General features: G+C 40.9%; 1 protein-coding gene across 1 annotated transcript; it reads left to right on the forward strand.

Annotated features, from left to right (window-relative positions):
* Positions 1-219: 219 nt before the first annotated feature.
* Positions 220-17,810, forward strand: T265_15064 (hypothetical protein; the record flags this gene model as incomplete). The annotated part of the gene is made up of 4 exons (XM_009176433.1): positions 220-312; positions 9,958-10,097; positions 15,068-15,179; positions 17,607-17,810. Coding segments are annotated over 4 exons (549 nt in total), but the record flags the coding sequence as incomplete, so codon positions are not given.
* Between the last annotated feature and the right edge of the window lie 62 nt (positions 17,811-17,872).

The following is a 17,872-nucleotide window of genomic DNA, read 5'->3' on the forward strand; positions in this document are numbered from 1 at the left end:
TTTTCTTTTGAGCTCCATTAAAGCATGACTGTTGGAAATGAAATTTAAGGCATGTTCTATCCGTATAACGTAGGTACTGAAGGTCCGTATATGTTTCCTGAGTGACTGCCGTTCCTTTTTCCCAGGAGCAGTGCTGATCTATTTGTGTTCCTTATCTGTGTTCGTTGCTGACATTACCGCTTTCATCCTTGACTTACAATATCCACGCCGTTCGAGTATATGGTTCTTCTCACGATACTGGCCAACTGCATTGTCCTCGCAATGGAAGTTCATCTGCCCTCACACGACAAGACCGCTTTGTCAGAAAGACTGGTGAGTTTACGTTGTTGTTTGTGTTCCTTTGATTTAAACGAAATATCGTCCAAATGCCCAACTTATTTTCGTTTGTTTCTTTAGAATAAATCGACAAATAACATCTACTATGGCTCGCAAAATAAGCAAACGATTTTGTTTGTTCTGTTGAGAATGACGATTTGCAAACTTCTGGGAATCAAAATAGCAAGTTATGCTCAGCGACACCTGCTGCATAAAGGATGATGTGCACACTAGATTTAAGTGTTTAAAAAGTACGTGCCAAAACAAACGTTTCATGAAAAATATTTTGCGAACTGAAGCTATGGCGCACGGTGAACGGTTGATATACGAACCTGTTTTCCAGGTGTCTCATACAGAAGAAACTCGCATGCACACGTGTCAGTGTAATAATAGTTTGAATCTCTAAGAAAATATTGTTGCTTACTCAACATCACAGCAGGTTGGTTCACGATCAAAGCGCCGTTTCACTACTTACATCTATATGAATTTTATGTTGATAGATCCCATAGTTATTAGAAGAGAATGATAGAAAATGATGAGATACAATGGGAGTTCATAAGGCTTACTCAGATCCTCTGTATAAAAAAGAGCCAGAATGTCCCTGAGATAGGTTAACAGCTTTATCTTGCAAGGTATCCACTCGAGCCCCAGGAGCTTGTACATATATCATCTTCAAACTAGGATTCCATCAGTGCTACCCACACTTCATAACCCCCTTTATATTCTGAAAATTCAAAGTGATTGTCTCGAACTTTGCACCACTGCGAGAGATTTAGCGAAAAAGGCTTTATCTTGGGATATGTAGCAAACCAACTCATTTTAAGCGGCGAAATATTTTTTAACGAAGGAATACCCGCTGGATCAAAAACAGTGGATTTTAACTTGTAGAGTTCTGAGTTTAATAGCTTCATCTGCGTTATATTTCTTACCAATGTTATGGGTAGCAACCGTCCCCAAAAGCCACTGGTCCTCCCCGAAAGGGCATATCTCATGGCCGTCTCGCATGTTGCACAGTTTCTCATTATACCTATCTGCTATAGTTGATTTGTGACATCACTTGGTATGTGTACAGTAACTGTATGCGCACCGAATGCCTGGCACTTATTTTTTCCTGAAATTACGAGTTATTCACCAGCCATTAGTGCAATATTCATAGTTTATCTTATGTGTGAGTTGATTTTATCGGTGGAGTAGCTAATTTCTTCGCAGACTGGTGTAAACGTATTTCACTAAAGGACTTTGTTAATTGGTTTTAGTCAGTCTAACTAAAGGATAAAAAATCAACCAGAGTAATCCTCTTGGATGAAAATCAATTACCCAGCTATTCTGCTGATTACATTTTAACTTCTCGTAGAAAAGAGGGCTTCTGTTTGAAAAAAACTTGGCAACACAGCATGCGTCGGTAGGCGCATTTAACACTATGAAATACTGATGACTTATAAACAGTGGGTCAGAATTCCAAAACTGTCTCTGCTGATTTTTCCGACAAGCTCTTTAGGCCTATTGGTTCCATGAAAAACATCATAGTGTTGTTATTTTGGAAGCTATCCAAAAAGGTGGCATTCATTACCGCAAATGCAAAGGTTATTTAGACCTCCAACGTGAGGTGTATCCACCCATCGCTAGCCCTCTGAGCATTCAAGCAATCCCCGAGCCTGAGTTCTAAAGCCACGGAAATTTACTTTTTTGTCTCTGTACAACCCGAAGATATTCCAGATCGAAATGTACCCTGGCTATTTTGTTCAGCATCATTCAGCTAGACTACCACCAGCGCCACAAAAAGAGGCGGTGGAATACTTTTAGAGAGGGTACTTTGTGAGCAGTTGCAACATCTGCAAAAGGCCTTACTATTCTCCTACATTAGGTCTACCATAATTTTTTTCTGTTGGCTCTCTTCGTCCAATCTGAGACATGTGTAAACTTTGTGAGAAAAACTTCTGTGAAATAAACTAACAAAAACATTGTGGTCACATCTACTCAGTGGTCCACAGTCATTTCAAGCAACCGAACGTCCTACGCATTGATGCCCAGACAACTTATAGCATAAGTAACAAATAAGGGGGTCATTGAGACCATGAAAGCTGCCGCTGAATGAGCCACTGGTATAGTCTTCGCGCTGGTGCGTTGCTACATCGGATTGAGTATCAATATTCTGCGTAGATGTTTGGCGAAATTGAAGTAAATGAGAAAATAAAAAAATAAAAATAAAAATGAAGTTTTGCAACATTTAAACTGGAACGATTTTCTTACTTGTCTTATAAGGCCTACAGCATCACTCACTTAATTTGATTTGTCTCGCAGGATTTCGTTTAAACTACCTTGAGTACTTCTTCAGACCTGCAGATTAGAGAGATTTTCCGAGAATATTTTTAAATATTGAATCATTCCGAAATCGCGTGATGACTTTTCTACAACTTTGTGGATGACAGAGCTCTGCGGTGTAGCTCTAGATTGAATATTATTTTCTAACAGGGAGAGTTTTTGGATGGGTTGTTTTCAATGATGTTCTTGGAAAAAATGAAGGCACATATATTTTGTGAACGTGAATTTGATCACAAGGTCTATCATACGGTTATTGACGGAAAATGTTGAATGGTAAAACTGAAGCTCGGAATAAATATGACGTATAAAGTACATAAAGAGAAAGAGACCTCTTGCTGCGTTATTGGTTGAATGACTTCATTTATCTAATGGAACATGACAGTGGTTTGCTCCGAATCTGTTAATGTATCTTAACTTTCTCTAGTCCCTTATCAGGATTTGAGGGGGAATAGGCTAGGTAAGAGATTGTCACATGCGTGCAGGTCGCTTAAATCTTTTTACAAAGAACGGATACATTTAGCGTTGCATGTGAAAAATAGCGTATATCAATCTACGCCATTCAAGAAGGTTCAAAATGACAATAGATATGAATTTTCTTATCACTTCGGTCGTGCTAGCTTTATTTACCATTCTACTTGTAATGGAGAACATTTTTTACCAAACAAATGTGGATATCCTTGTTCAGTTATGCTTTGGGTAATATGAGTTAACCACAACCATCAACATTTCGCAATGTTTGCTTTTGAACTGCTGAAATTTGCGCTAGAACTGGTTCACAGGGATAATTTTGAAAGTTTCCGTAGTCCAATCAACCGAACTCGCAGCTATACTACCGATTTCCGGATTTCGCAATTCTTTTACTCTAACGATGTTTTTTGACAGCAAGCCGAAATTTTTTTCCTCCTGGTCAAAATCTGAAAAGTAAAGCACTGGGAGATTACTTGCGGATTAATGCTGCTTTGGAACCTTTAAATCTGACCCCAGCAACATCCTACAATTGACAAGTACAGATGTACACCAACACTTAGTATTCTCAAACCCGGGTACCAGATATCCAGCGAAACTATTTTTCTCTGGATGGGCTGCCGTGAAAATCGTCAGTCAAAGCACAAGCGAATCGTTTACGTCAGTATTTGCATGTGTGTGTGTATGTCCTCCCATGGGAATGTAAAACATATCGCACCTATTGAGGCTAAATTCAGATACGGAATAGCTCTGTTAAAATGTCCAGCAGAAAAGATTCGAAACGTGTATTTCCAGGGAACGAAAAAACTCTGCTCACACATGGAAGGTTTTTGTAATTGCATTGAATTCTGTATAGTTCGGCTGAACGAAAACCACTTACCAGGAATGACTGGATAGGAGTCCTTGTTGGGTGGATCCATGCTTGTGAAATACCGCGTTTACAAAAAGCAACTAAAAACATACCTAAAGTGGCAACGCAGTGAGTGACAAACTCTCCTGGCCCCCACCAACCGTATCTGGTACTCAAGGGATATCTTCAACAGGGAGTGACTGGAACAATAAAAGCCTGCGCTGGCACTCGGCCCCAGGAACCTACCATGTTTCTGAAATCTTTCACCACCATCACAGTACAGTACAGGACTACAAGACCAGTGTATGGATGAGCGTTCTGCAAACCCTTCAAGGTTCATTTTACAAGGCGCTTTAAAATCGAGATTGACCAAGTGATACCACACAAACATTGTTCGAGCCCGCTAACTATCACGTACACCATTAGTGAGTTTAAAGTATGAGCCGTGAAATGTTTTGTGAAATTCAGGTGACGTACTGGAACTATACTGAACCAAAAGTCATTCAAATTAGACTTAAGTAATTCGGTCTTAACCTACGTAGGGAGAACCAGCGGAAGCTTGGAAAAAATACATTCTTTTGGTGTACGTCTATCAGTTCGACTGCAATAACAATCGTTATTTCTAAATTTTGCTTCGCTTGACCTGCACACCCATATTATGTTACTCACCATCAATAAGGTGCGGCTGTGAAAAAGGTCCCATGTTGCACCTAATTAATTTGAACAGTACGGGTCAGAGGAATTGGATATTTCGGTGATAACTTGACTCATAAAACATTTTATTTGAATCAGCAAGACTTATATTAGAGGTCACATGATGGAATCTCACCCAGCCGCTTGCTCGGAAAATCGAGAAAACACCAAAAATGTGAAAGTTATCGCATAGAGAAGGATAGAAAAGGCAACAAAAAACATTCCGTGATTTAGTTTAGGCAAGTTATAGGTTGGATTGCTTTTCTTGGTCGCATGTTTCAAGATCGAAATGCCACACGATGCATCTGTGCGTTTGCAGTTCACCAGCTACCCGCTTAATAGTTTCGATGCACCCACAAATTTAACAAGCTTACTTAGATAGGTCAGTTCATACAGTGGACTGTTTAAACTGTGGTGTTAACTGTGAACCCTAGTTCGATTTAGAAGGATGGATGTTGCCATGTCCACAACCTAATCCTTGATTTTGAAAAATATATATATACGATAAAATGAACACTGTACTGGATCTGAGCTACTATTATCAGCATGATTCTCCCATTCTGCAACAACGGCTGGTCAAGACGTTACCACTTCAGTCCATCCTGACTGTCAACAGACCTAGAGGTTCGGAGGGATCTTATCTCCTTTCTGGGACAATCCTGCCAAAATATGTTCGCCTCGCTGTGTAGAGAATAACTGTGAGTTGGGTAAAAATCTGCTGATTTTGAAAATTTATCTGTTGAATCCCAGCTTTTATAGTTCAAAAAGGTTTTGTTTTAGGAAGAGGTCATCCCCGTGGTTGATCTATGTCATGCAAGACAGCCGTATTCTCAAGATGTGGCGCATTTTTGAATTCCGCGGCGTAGCATCATAAAAGTGCTGCAAGGCTAAAACATGACAGTAATATCTGAATGGATATACGCTCTTCACAATTCGCCAAAGGTACCTGGTTTGGGGAAATGAAATGTGATGATTTGTCTATATTTAATGATTTAGTGATGCTTTTGTCAATATTTGGAACCCGAAAAGAAGAAAGAAACTTAGTGGGCTCCTTCAAACGGCCAGCACAGGAAACAACTGTAGTAATGCGGCACCCACTTATTTGTGAACGTGTTTTGAGGATAAGTAGTTGCGCCTCTGGATCCCCGTAATATGGACATGGTCTCAGAAAATCACTGATTCTTATTTCACGGACCGGAGTAAAACTACCTTCTGTTTAAGGGCACTATACACTAGGCTAGGTCTCAAGAATATACTCACCAGCCTAGTATTCCACGAACCTGCGGAATGTGGTGTCTACTTCTAGAGTTGAATGACAATCAGCCAATAAAAATGACGTAAAAAAGAGCTTCATAATGTCAGTGTGACACACTGAGTGCAGCTACGAATTAACTTTACTTGTTACCGCAGTCCTTATATGAAGAACATGTGTTCTAAATATCGTACGTGATTACAGGTTAACCAGGACGGTTTCTATTGTCTGTGTCTGTGCAGCCGTACTCAGGATGACTGCGACGTGTTCAGCTGCAATAAGGTGCCATTTGTATGACAGTAGCCATTTGCTTTGTAGTTGCACTTATGACGTTCTTTGTTTTCCAAATGTCAGGTTAACATGCACAGCAGAATATGAAGCAAAGTAAACTGTGGTGCACAACCATTTTAGACTTGTCTTTGTGGCCCGTTTGCAGAATTTCTTTCATCTTTACCCCCCACCTTTATCGCATCCTCGACTCAACTTCGGAACGCGCAATTTTACAAACCAATGAACGATGAAGCTAATCCAGTATACAGTATATCACTCTAATTAAAATGTACCACTCATGACATATTTGAGTAGGTCTACCACAAAATGTTTAAAAGGCAGAGTGTAACGTGCAGCCAATTAGCATGAATTCTGCGTAATTTATTTCAAGGCTGCTCGAAGACAAACGGGATACTGAAGCATCTGGAAAGTGAACTGGAATCAGTTACACACGGCAAATTTAGCGGTCCTTATCATCGGAAAGCCAGCTGTAGTCTGAATAAATAACATCCATTGTACACTGCACCCAAAAAGAACTATGCTGTTTTCAGTTCGCTCAAATCTTCTGGATACCGGTAGACATGTAATTCTGATGAGCCAAACCCCTGCTGATTTCTTAGCGCCCAGCATGTAGTTTCCGCTTGATTTAGGTGGTACTCGCCATTTTCCTAGACCATCAAATGATCACAGGTGTTTTAAAGTTATTCTTCACGTAGTTTCTGCGCACATGAATGCTGTTATAACGAAGATATACCGTAAGCTTTTTGACGATCTCAGTTTTGGCTTTCAGTTGAAAGTTTTATTATTTGCATCGATCTTGCGAATCATCATCAGTATAATTGAACTGTTCCAGATTACCTCGAATACTGATTTGCAAAAATCGACATTGGGTTTTTCTTCACCCGCAAGAAAATCACGACTGGCCGACTTAGTTTTATCTGAATACTACGCTGAGGGTCACGAATAAAAACAATAGTACCTCTGCTGAGCTTAATGTATCAGTAGTTTTAAAATAGCAAAGATGTGCTGCCCCATAACTTATGATTAAAATTCCACCTATTGATAAGAAAATCTCGATCAGTTTGAATAAAATAAATTGACTTCAGATTGTCAAGTAGGCCGGGCTGATTGCGTTTGTTTTGATATCGAAATCGGTGGAGTGGTTGCATTTTTCTCGCCAGCAAATGGGAAAATTTTAATAAAGACTCGGTATGCTTGCCCGATATGCAAAGAAGTCTTCCGTTAGGAAACACGTTTGCCTTGACTTAAGAACCGCCAAACATGAAACATTTTCCTCGCCTCATCGAACATTGCTTATGGTTGACTTGTTTTACATGCGAACAGCATCTCTGGTTACATTTATTGGATTTTACGCATTAATTTGAATTAGAACTTTGAAATGTGAACAGCATACTGGGGTTTCATGGCTCTTGATGAACTTTACCGTGTGACTGTCAATTAAATCTTGCGCAGTATCCAAAAGCTTGGTATTCTCATTCTGCTTAATCAAGCATTACCGGACTAGAATGTTAGATCAAAACATTTTAAGATCTGAGTACCGGGCCACTTTACTTGCTGAACAAAACTAACATGAAATAGTGACTATCAGCGCGCTGAGCAACGATGGAACTCTATTCATGTATGCTGATGCAGAGTGCGGTGTTTCAAGGCGGTAGCGTTTGATAGATCTCATTCAGCCGGATCAATATAGTTCAGAGAGCCACCTTTCACATAACTGAATTCTGTTTTTTGTCTTGTCATTCAAGTCTCTACATCTCATATCTGGTTTGTTTTGTACGATTTTACAAGGGAAGAATTTTTTGTATAGCTTGTTGCCCTCCAGACTTGTTGGCAAAGTTACGTAAATGCTGAATTTTGTCCGGGATATTTTTCGATTTTGAAATCGGCCTATTTGAGATGAGATCTAATCAGTCTTAGAACAGAGTTAACAGTAAGCTTCCTTGTTTGTCGCCAGGAGGTATTAGCATGTATCTAGATGCTTGAACACAACACGCGATTGGCGAATAATGTTACAAATTACAAGGGCTCATTCCATTTGCTGTGACAGTTGCATTTAACTTTCTGTTGCTCTTTTCAACTGACAGTTGACAAAACACCAGAATATCCTTTCTAAGTAGTCACATCATGGGTTCCGAGATAAATCTGATGTGACCGTGTCCTGGAAGCCTAAAACACGCATAAACTATCCTACTTTTGAAAGACATGAGTCAAGTGTCGGTTTTAAGATGTTACGCTCGGGTCAGGCATACAAAGACCAGTGTGACCAACGCGTAGAATTCTGTTGGACTTGGATTTCGATTTATTCTATCAACTGAATGATGGTGACCAGTCTGAAAATTTAATCTGCCATCGCGGTAGTCACGTGGGCTTGGATGTGGCTGGATGTTTCAGGAAAGCTGTAAGAAATCTCACTAATGACGACAATGTTCATGCGGTTGAGTTTTCAGGGATCCCAATGGGTCGGATCAACTTCAAGTCAACTGTCTGGCAATTGCAATTGCAGTATTAGGGATATAAGGGATTCAATCTTGATCACAAAGTGCATTTGTCTGAAACCAGTCCATCGATCTCCCAACTGGTGCTGAGTCTATGAACCATTTTGCGGGCTCAGGATTTCAGATACGGGCGCCGGTGGGGTTTGATTTGTTGGCCCAGTGAATATTCGCTCTATCTTACAAGCGATGGAGTCGCTCAGTGTTCAAGAACATCCCAGAATGTAAAAGGAATCCATCATTGGGTGTGAAATTTGGTTCGAATAGTGCTCATCAGGTGCATAAACTTGAATTTCAACTGACAGAATATTTTACGTGTCATTTAAAACTGTTGGATGGGGTTCATATTTACGGTGTTGTTCACTCGAGCATGCACCGAGGTTGTCATCAGACACGTTGACACCTATCGCAGGAGTTTATTCCGTAAATATCACTGCGCATTCGACAGACGTCGGAAATCAGTGAACCTGAATTTTCGAAAACTGTTTATGAAGAATTGGGGGAAGCTGCGATGGGTGTTAAAGAATGAGTAGCTGAATAGCGCATTGCTCCGACGTACATACACTGCGACACTGCTTCTTGGAGGCAGGACCAATGTACACAATACTCATATAGTCTCTCGTAGACTGCCTTAGTACCACACACAGAATGAAGCACTCTTTATTACGAAGCAGTCTTCGGATACAGCTGAGCGATCACTTACTTAAATTATGCGATGAAAACTAAAACATGGTTGAACTGCGACATAACTGTGTGCACCCCGTGATACCAGGTATCTGAAATGAGGACTTCATGAACATTGGCCTTCTTACTCGTGCAATCGCGTCTTCGTCAATTTTCGACCTCACCCCACACGATAATGCACTGACATTCAAAGCTAACTATGTTTTGTTCAAGCGCTCAGTAGAAACTGCGAGTTACTCTTCTGTGCAATAATCTCAACCCATTTGAAGATTTTTAAGGAATGTTGCACTTCTTACTTGCAGCGTACGGAACCTAGTGTATTTAGATTGGAGACAACCACGTGAAAACGCCAGAAGTTCCCACCGAGTTTCGCCAACAATCCGATCTTGGCACAATGAGAAAATCTTGTTAGTGTTTGGGTTGAGCAGCAAAATCTTGGGATTCCAGATTATACCAAATTGTTGACTGAGTGTACTGTATGAGATGTTTATTTCAAAAATTGGTACTTGTAAGGATTTTGACATTTGCCTTTTAATACACATTGTAGTGACATTACAGACTAAATGTGTGGTTAACCGATTTCTTCTTTGCAGGAGCAGACAGAAACCTATTTCCTGATAATTTTCTGCGTGGAGGCATTGCTAAAAATTGTAGCCCTTGGATTTTTATTTCACAAAGGGGCCTACCTCCGAAATATCTGGAACATCATAGATTTCATCGTGGTTGTCACAGGGTAAGTCATCACAGTGTCCTTTTGCTGGCTGTTTATTATGTACATCAATAATTACTGGTTGCTAAGGCAACAGGAAATTATCGATTTCACAAAATGCCTGATGCTGTTTGTTAACATGCTGTAACATTTCTTCCGATTATGATCAGTTGGTAGTATAAGGAGAAATGCAGTCGGACGTTTATAAGAATGTGTCCTACCTTACTTCAGCAGTGAGGTGCATAAATGGGTAGCTACTTATTATTCGGACTCACATGGCTCAACCAATTGAACGTTCATTTGGTTGACTAATTAGTTTAGTCGTCATGACTTTTACCTTCGACCCGCGTTGTCAACCTACATGCATGAAGAGCATTCAGTTGAGCCAGACAGATTAATCGCCAAAAAATTCGAGACCGCTAAGTTTACTGTGCTGGCTTCGGAATGTTGGATCCCGACAGCTCAGAGGCAATGCCCTACTGTGTTATGGACTGTGCCGGCGATTTGTTTCCGCACTAGAGTCGAAAGTTTACATTTGTTCGTATTTTCTGAAATCGATACATACGTGCTATAAATTTCCGTCGCGGTGTTGAATGGCAACTGAGTGGCTTTTCCTTTTGGGAAAATCGCTCAAGAAACAAAACAGAACTGTTCTCTGGCACATAGAATCCCGGCTGGTTTCTGTTCACTTAGGTTGTCTGCGATCTGACCGCAACGCAACTGCAAAAAAAACGGACAGATTACCAGTCTCATTTGCAGACTCCCACGTACATTATGGTCATTTGTCAATTGTGTAATTCACACAAGGGAGGATCTGATTAGCCTAAAGTGCTAGCAACTTGACCATGGATTTCTCTCCTTTTTAAAGTCACAATAAAAAATCAATAGAAACGTTTAATTTGTCAAGTAAATAACTGAACCTATTGTAATGTACTACTCACAGGGTTGCTGAAATTCCGTCGACAGCCCACGACCGGTTTCGCCCTTTTTGGATCTCATCAGCTAGGCGCAGTCCCGGGTTTCCGTCAAACTTATGTTCTCCTTGAAACCAAATTGCACGAAATTAGCGAATATACACTCATTTACAAACTTATTTGGTTTTTCGAGAGACTCACCCGGAACCCAGCTAAACCTCGCGAAAAACCAAATTAGCTTGCAAATGAGTGTGTGCTCGCTAACTGAACCTCTGATTTCATAGTAGCATTCAGACCAGCGAATATCACTAGTTGCTGTTTCGGTGAAGTAGGTCAGTTGGACCAACCTTGTTCTATTCGAACTTAAAGCAGTCTGACTAGTGAGATAATAGAGCACCACATACGGACATTTCATCACGCGGGTTTTTTTTCACACTGTGTATGCATCAATGGAAAAACACTGTTTTTCCGACTTACACATTCATCTGCATACCAACTTGTTTCTGGCGGAAGACTTACCTGGAACCCAGCTGAATCTCCCTTTAATGATGTCCCAATTTTCGCATCCCGGCCACTGCTGGTTAACGCAGTTGCTTACACGGTCCTGGCAACCAAGTGACACAGAAGTAGACTTTGTGGTTCTGCATATTATTTCTGGTACAGAGTGTACTGTTTTAACCACTGACGAGATCTGAATAAGGACCACTGTCCTTCACTGGCGCTTAATGTGACGCAGTGGAATTGGGCTATTCACTCATTTCGGGTTGTTTTAATCGTAGCGCAGACATCAGCCATTATCGTGCCCATCAAAATAGACAAATATTCATGTTGTTGTGGTGTACACAGACGATATTGATCATATTTGGACTATCTGGATAGCCGAAACAATTCATAATGAGCATTAGTTACGTAACTTGACCCTCGGTTGAACGTCTGCTCTGAAGCAGTGTTTACTCTAAAGGCTATTGGATGGTAGAAAAATTAAGACTAATGTGAATCATTCTCTTGTGTATTCTCTCCCTTAGTTGGTCACTATAATAAAACTATTCAAACTGTTCTTATTAAGCTATCCCAGTTTTTCAGGAGTTTATGCCTTCGGCTTCATAAAGTACAGAGTAAAATGCATGGATAAAGTGCATTGTGGAACTTGCTGCACTATTTCTAACGAGCTCACCAAGTGTGTGAACCGTGATAACAAATTACCTTACATGGATTACAATGCTGGAAATCGTGGATATCTGGTGAATAGCCGTTAATGGCACAAAAACGAGATAGCTCTATGTTTACGAGCTTGAAGATCAGACTTCACAGATAAAGTCAACAACTACTGGCCCGTATTTTCTATCAATGCACAGAGCCTCCTGAGGTTAATCACCAGGCCATACCAAGTTAGGTACACTTACGTTTGATATACTCACTACACTACTCATAAGGTTGCTGAAAACTCTTGCACAGCCCACGGCTAGTTTGGCCCTTCTTGGGGCTTAGCAACTAGTCACAGTCCCCAAGTTTCCTTCAACCTAATGTTCTACTTGAACCCATAAAAAGGCAAGAGATTTAGCTGGGTTTCAGGTGAATCTGTTGTAGAAACTAAATGGTTATGCGAATGAGTTTGTTTAGCATAATATACCGTTTCGCCACCTTCAAATCGGGTGTTGTAGTTGCATATTTATGTCCCAGCTAACACTAACTAGCCAGTGGTCAGCGGTTTGACAAAAAATTAGTAAACAGGAAGTGTACGAAGATTCCTACATGTAGTAAACGCAGGTTAGATGAAAAACATCGAAAATATCTATACCGCGCACCTAAGTGTGATGTTAATGCAAGACTTCGGATATCTCGCAAAGGTGGGTTGGATGGAGGCTGCCCTGTCTTTTCATATTTAGCGCGATCGCGAGTAGGTTTTCTAATACGAGGTATTCGGCTACTGATGAACACAAAGCCCAATAGTGGTATCTGTAAGTTGATCAATTAACGGTTTTATAATATTGAGTCTGTTATATTTAGGGCATCAGGTAAGTAATGGTAAAAGGAAAATTGTCCTGTTCACAGGTGATGAACAGCCGTTTTGCTTCCTCACGTGGATCGAACATAAAAACTCACTCTCCTTCGAACGCTTTCTACTTACGCTCCCAGTCAGCTTTCGGTTCACCTACGGAGGGGATCAATTAACGGGTTCAAGGAAGCTTGCAAAACGGTATGATCCAGAAAGCCAAAACCGCGTAAAATTCCCCGGTCGCCCTTGTGAAGAAGACGAACTGGGAATACCGATTTTGCGTAAACTTCTGGTGTTTAAAAAACTATCGTAAACCGGGTTAGAGCTGTACCTTGGCTCTACTAATCTCGATATTGCGTTACGGATACTGGCAAATAGCTATCAAGTCAAAGGACTGGGATAACTGGTATTCATGGGTGCGTCTGGTTTGAGAGGGCATCATTCACTTCCAGCTTTGACGCTTCGTATAACGAAGGGACCAGAGAGCGATACCATGTACGTCGTCGTGGATAGCTGAACCCGAGCGAAACCAGACCATGCAGTTCACTTGAATGCCATACTAAAGCTTACTCGGGAAGCTGGCTTGCGGATAAATGGAACCACACTGATCGCTCGGAGTGGTTGACTCTACTCGGTCATAATCTGGGTCACCGGGAAGTTAGATTAATGCCAGAAAAGCTGGCAAAGATCCAGGACTTTGCTGTTCCAAAATCAAAGCGGTTTCTCGGACAACAATCATACTATAGCCGGTTTGTCAAGGATTCCAACCCAATTACTGCTCCAGTGTACAACTTGCTGCGTCAAAATTGAATGATCAAACGGGCAGGGGGAGTGCATAGTGCAAGATAAGCGACTGACGCTCAGACTGTCCAGAGTCCATGAGATGTTTACTTTCGCAAAGGACTCTAGTGACTGGGGCGTCTGTGCATTTCCAAAGCAGAGGAATATGGTCATTGTATATGCCAGTCGTGCGTCACTGACGCTGCGCAGAAGTACTCAATCACAGGGCATGTTTAGCGATCGTCTGGGCCCTAGACGGGTGGAGGCCATACTTGTTGGGACAAAGATTTCACGTCGAGACCGACGAAAATCCCCCGAGTGAATTGGGACCACCAGAGATTCCCGAGGAAATCTCTCCTGCTAGTTACACTGGTTACAAGAGTACGACATCAACATCCGGCACGGCCGGGGAAGAACCAGGAGGCCATACTGGGACAAAGATTTCACGTCGAGACCGACGAAAATCCCCCGAGTGAATTGGGACCACCAGAGATTCCCGAGGAAATCTCTCCTGCTAGTTACACTGGTTACAAGAGTACGACATCAACATCCGGCACGGCCGGGGAAGAACCACAGAAAAAATAGGCAGACCTAATCGCTATGGTTTTTGTGTAAAAATGGGCTCACATTTCTAAAAGGTTTTATTCCACATGAGTGACCTTTCAGACCGTAAAATATCCTCTAACATGCAATAAGCAGCTGGTAGGCTTATATGATTTCTACTGAGCTTACCATGGCCTGATTACGATATCCGCCACTTCATCGTGCACCTTATCGTTGAAGACGCCCTGCTCCTCTCAAGCATAAAATGTCGGCAGAGTCACAAAGCAGCAACTTTGAATGAGAATTGTTGAAATTGTAGAGGTTACGAGTGGGAATGGATTAATGGGGGAGGTAGGGGTAAACATGATGCACTATTTCACCACAGATGCAAAATCTGCTGAGCGGAAATCGATGAGGTTTGCCTGAGGTGCGCAGCACGCCGGCATCTCGAAGGAGCAACCAAAAAGTTTGTTGGCCATTCCGATTGTTTTGATCACCTGAAAGATCTTACTAATCTAGGGGAACTTTGCGAACACAAGTTCTACAATTAAGTGCAATCTGCATTACATTGATTATCAGGTTAACCAAAACGTAGACTTTCATTCATGAGATTTACCATCTGACAAGATTACTTACATGTCAGACGCAAACTCTTTGAACACAAATAATCCACTATTTTATTTTACTCCCCAAAGAGCACTATAGTTAATAATTGGGTGCGTTATGCGGTATGATAATCATTTTTATGTTTTTGTGTACAGGTTATTAGCCTACATTCTTCCAAACTTGAATCAACCGGCAGTTCGTGCATTGCGTGTACTCAGACCATTGAAACTTGTCACAGGATTTGAAAGTAAGATGGTTGGCTTTATAGTAATTTTGAAATATTTGCATCACATTTATTTCAGGCATCCTGCTCAACATATCAACTACCAACTCAGTTATTGACTGTGCGGTACTGTATATAAGACTCCTAAACGCATGAGCCCTTTTTACACTTCTGGTTTATGACTTATTGTGAGAGAAAGTACAGTAGTCCATCTTTCAACGCGTGGCACTCAGCTGAAACTCTTGCTTTTCACATAATTACAACACTAGGGTATATTAGTAATATTGCGCACTCTAGACACGAGAGATAGCTAGAACTCAGTTTGAACGCTACTTTAGCTTGCAGATAAGTATCAGATTTTGCAAGGATCCTACTTTAGACACCACGCAAGAGGGGAAAACCACTTTGATATCGTGGTGATCCACCCGCCTCAATCTAGAGATCCGGTTTGCACTTTATGTTTATTACATAAAACCCCGAGCATCACATTTGCGAGTGGTCCTCTGTTCGCACCAGTTAGTATGTGTACAATTCGGTTATTCACCGGTGAATAGGTAGTCCGGAAGGTCGTTATCAAGGGGCACAAAAGCGGCAATTTCACTGTTCTAGCTGACCAGTGAACTTCATTCTCGTTCGGGCACACACTGAAGTTAGAAGATGAGAGTTATTCTTTTCTTTTAGTAAAGCGACAATGGAACTCAGATCATGCATTCCGCTAATCTTTTTCTTGAGAATGGCGCGCAATTTCAAGCAAGCTCCTTGCAAGATCGAGGAAAGCAACTCACTCTCTATCCCATTAGGTGCTGCTGAGTAGGACTGTAATGTCTTCACGGTATTAACCGGACCCACAGCCGACAGCAAAACAGCTATGTTAAGTTCACTGCTTCAGTTAGTGTCACAGCATGTATGTCCAAAGAAAGGTAGGGGAAGTGGTGATACAGCAAAAGTAATTAATTTATCTGGTTGAAACAGGATTCAATCGGAATAATGCAAAGTGGGCTATTAGGTAAAGATATTCCAATGACTGAATGAAAGCGACCACACGGAATGAAGCATATTAGACCAGGATTAAACTCGTTCTGTTTATGATCATGATTGAAGTTTTACACCTTCCAACTTACAGTAAGTTCTGTGTTTGAAAACAAAAAAAACTGATGAACATTTGCTGTCACTTTCAAGAGAGTAGGAAACGCATCCAGTAACCGCTGTTAGTAACAGCTCTTATGCTACGCCTCTGTAGCCTCGGTATGAAAAGGAATATAGAAACACCGTCAGTTTTTGAACGAATTCTACATAGCCCAGATGAGTATATTCTGCAAGGGATGGACATATTGCCTGTGAATTTCAAAAGTAATCGGGATTAATTGGTAATCGGAGCGATACCTGCACTATTCGGACATTTTAGGACATACTAGAAATAGTTTACGGGAATTCTATATGCCTTGGTCAGCTAGACTTCATCATATAAAAAACCTTTTGAAACTTTGGAACGATTGGCAAAATGATCAATAGATAACAATGGTACAACTTTCTGAACATATATATATATATATATATATATATATGGTTCTTGAACTTTAGTTGTTCTGTTCTGTGTCAGCCAGCGCAAACTGACTGCTTCGGAAGCACCAACAGCCTTCCACATAAGACTTTAAATGAACCATGAAATCTGTGTTATCACCAGTCGCCGTACTTACAAAGTTGTAAACGGGGATACATTTAGGTAGTCAAAAATCTACTGTGTGATTCTTCCTGCTCTAAATAGTGTTTAACAATAGGCTTTGTCATATTCAGCGTAACTATTGTACCGTATTATTAAACGTGTGGCTTCCAAGAATCTAACTCAAACTGAACAAACGAAATTCGCAAGAATATATGATGCGTCAAACGCGGCAACAAAAACGTTTAGTGGAAAGTCTGAAAAAACTTGCCTGTTGAATAACTTTGGTATTCCATGTCAGAGATGGCTTCAATCCTGAGGTGACCTCGGAATTTTTAGGTCAGTGTTTCAAGGTGCTTTTTAAACAAAACACAACTGATACGTCACTCTATTAGTAGTGACATTTTATATTATCAGCAAGAGCCCAGTTGCAAAACTACACCCCTTTGGAAATATTTCATATTCTTAATTTCGTAGACTGTGGACTAATCACACTCAGCTGTAGTAGACAATTTTTTCTAGAGTTTACTTATCGGCCCGTTTGCGCTGCACACATGCTGACTAAACGTTATGCTCTATCATGACAAAGTCGAAGCTGCCTCTCCTCCAAAAACCTCAAGTATGAGAATAAGATCAGTTATCTCTGCGTTCAGAGGCAAACCTCACTAGATTAACCATTTTATTTCTGTCAAAGCTCTTTGGATATGATGATCGCCTGATTAAACAGCTCATTTTTGTTGGACTACTTAAAGTGGTTTGTTCATGAGAAAAGTAATCTGTGCAATTTTTTATTCTAAAAATTCCTTTGAAGCATTGCTGCTCAACGCTATTCCAAGGATGTTTATTCAGCAGCGGTGTTCTTTTTTCAGGTTTGCAGATTGTGCTCAAATCCATTCTTCGTGCAATGGCGCCGCTCCTGCAAATCAGTCTTCTGGTCCTATTTGCCATTACTATTTTTGCCATCATTGGCCTGGAATTCTATTCGGGTGCATTCCACATGACCTGTTTCGAAACATGTAGGTTCCTGTTTACAGATATGTCGCTTTATATATTGTGGTACCCGACATTTGAAAAAGA

Source organism: Opisthorchis viverrini, assembly GCF_000715545.1.
Source record: "Opisthorchis viverrini unplaced genomic scaffold opera_v5_338, whole genome shotgun sequence".
In the NCBI taxonomy this organism is placed as follows: Eukaryota; Metazoa; Platyhelminthes; class Trematoda; order Opisthorchiida; family Opisthorchiidae; genus Opisthorchis; species Opisthorchis viverrini.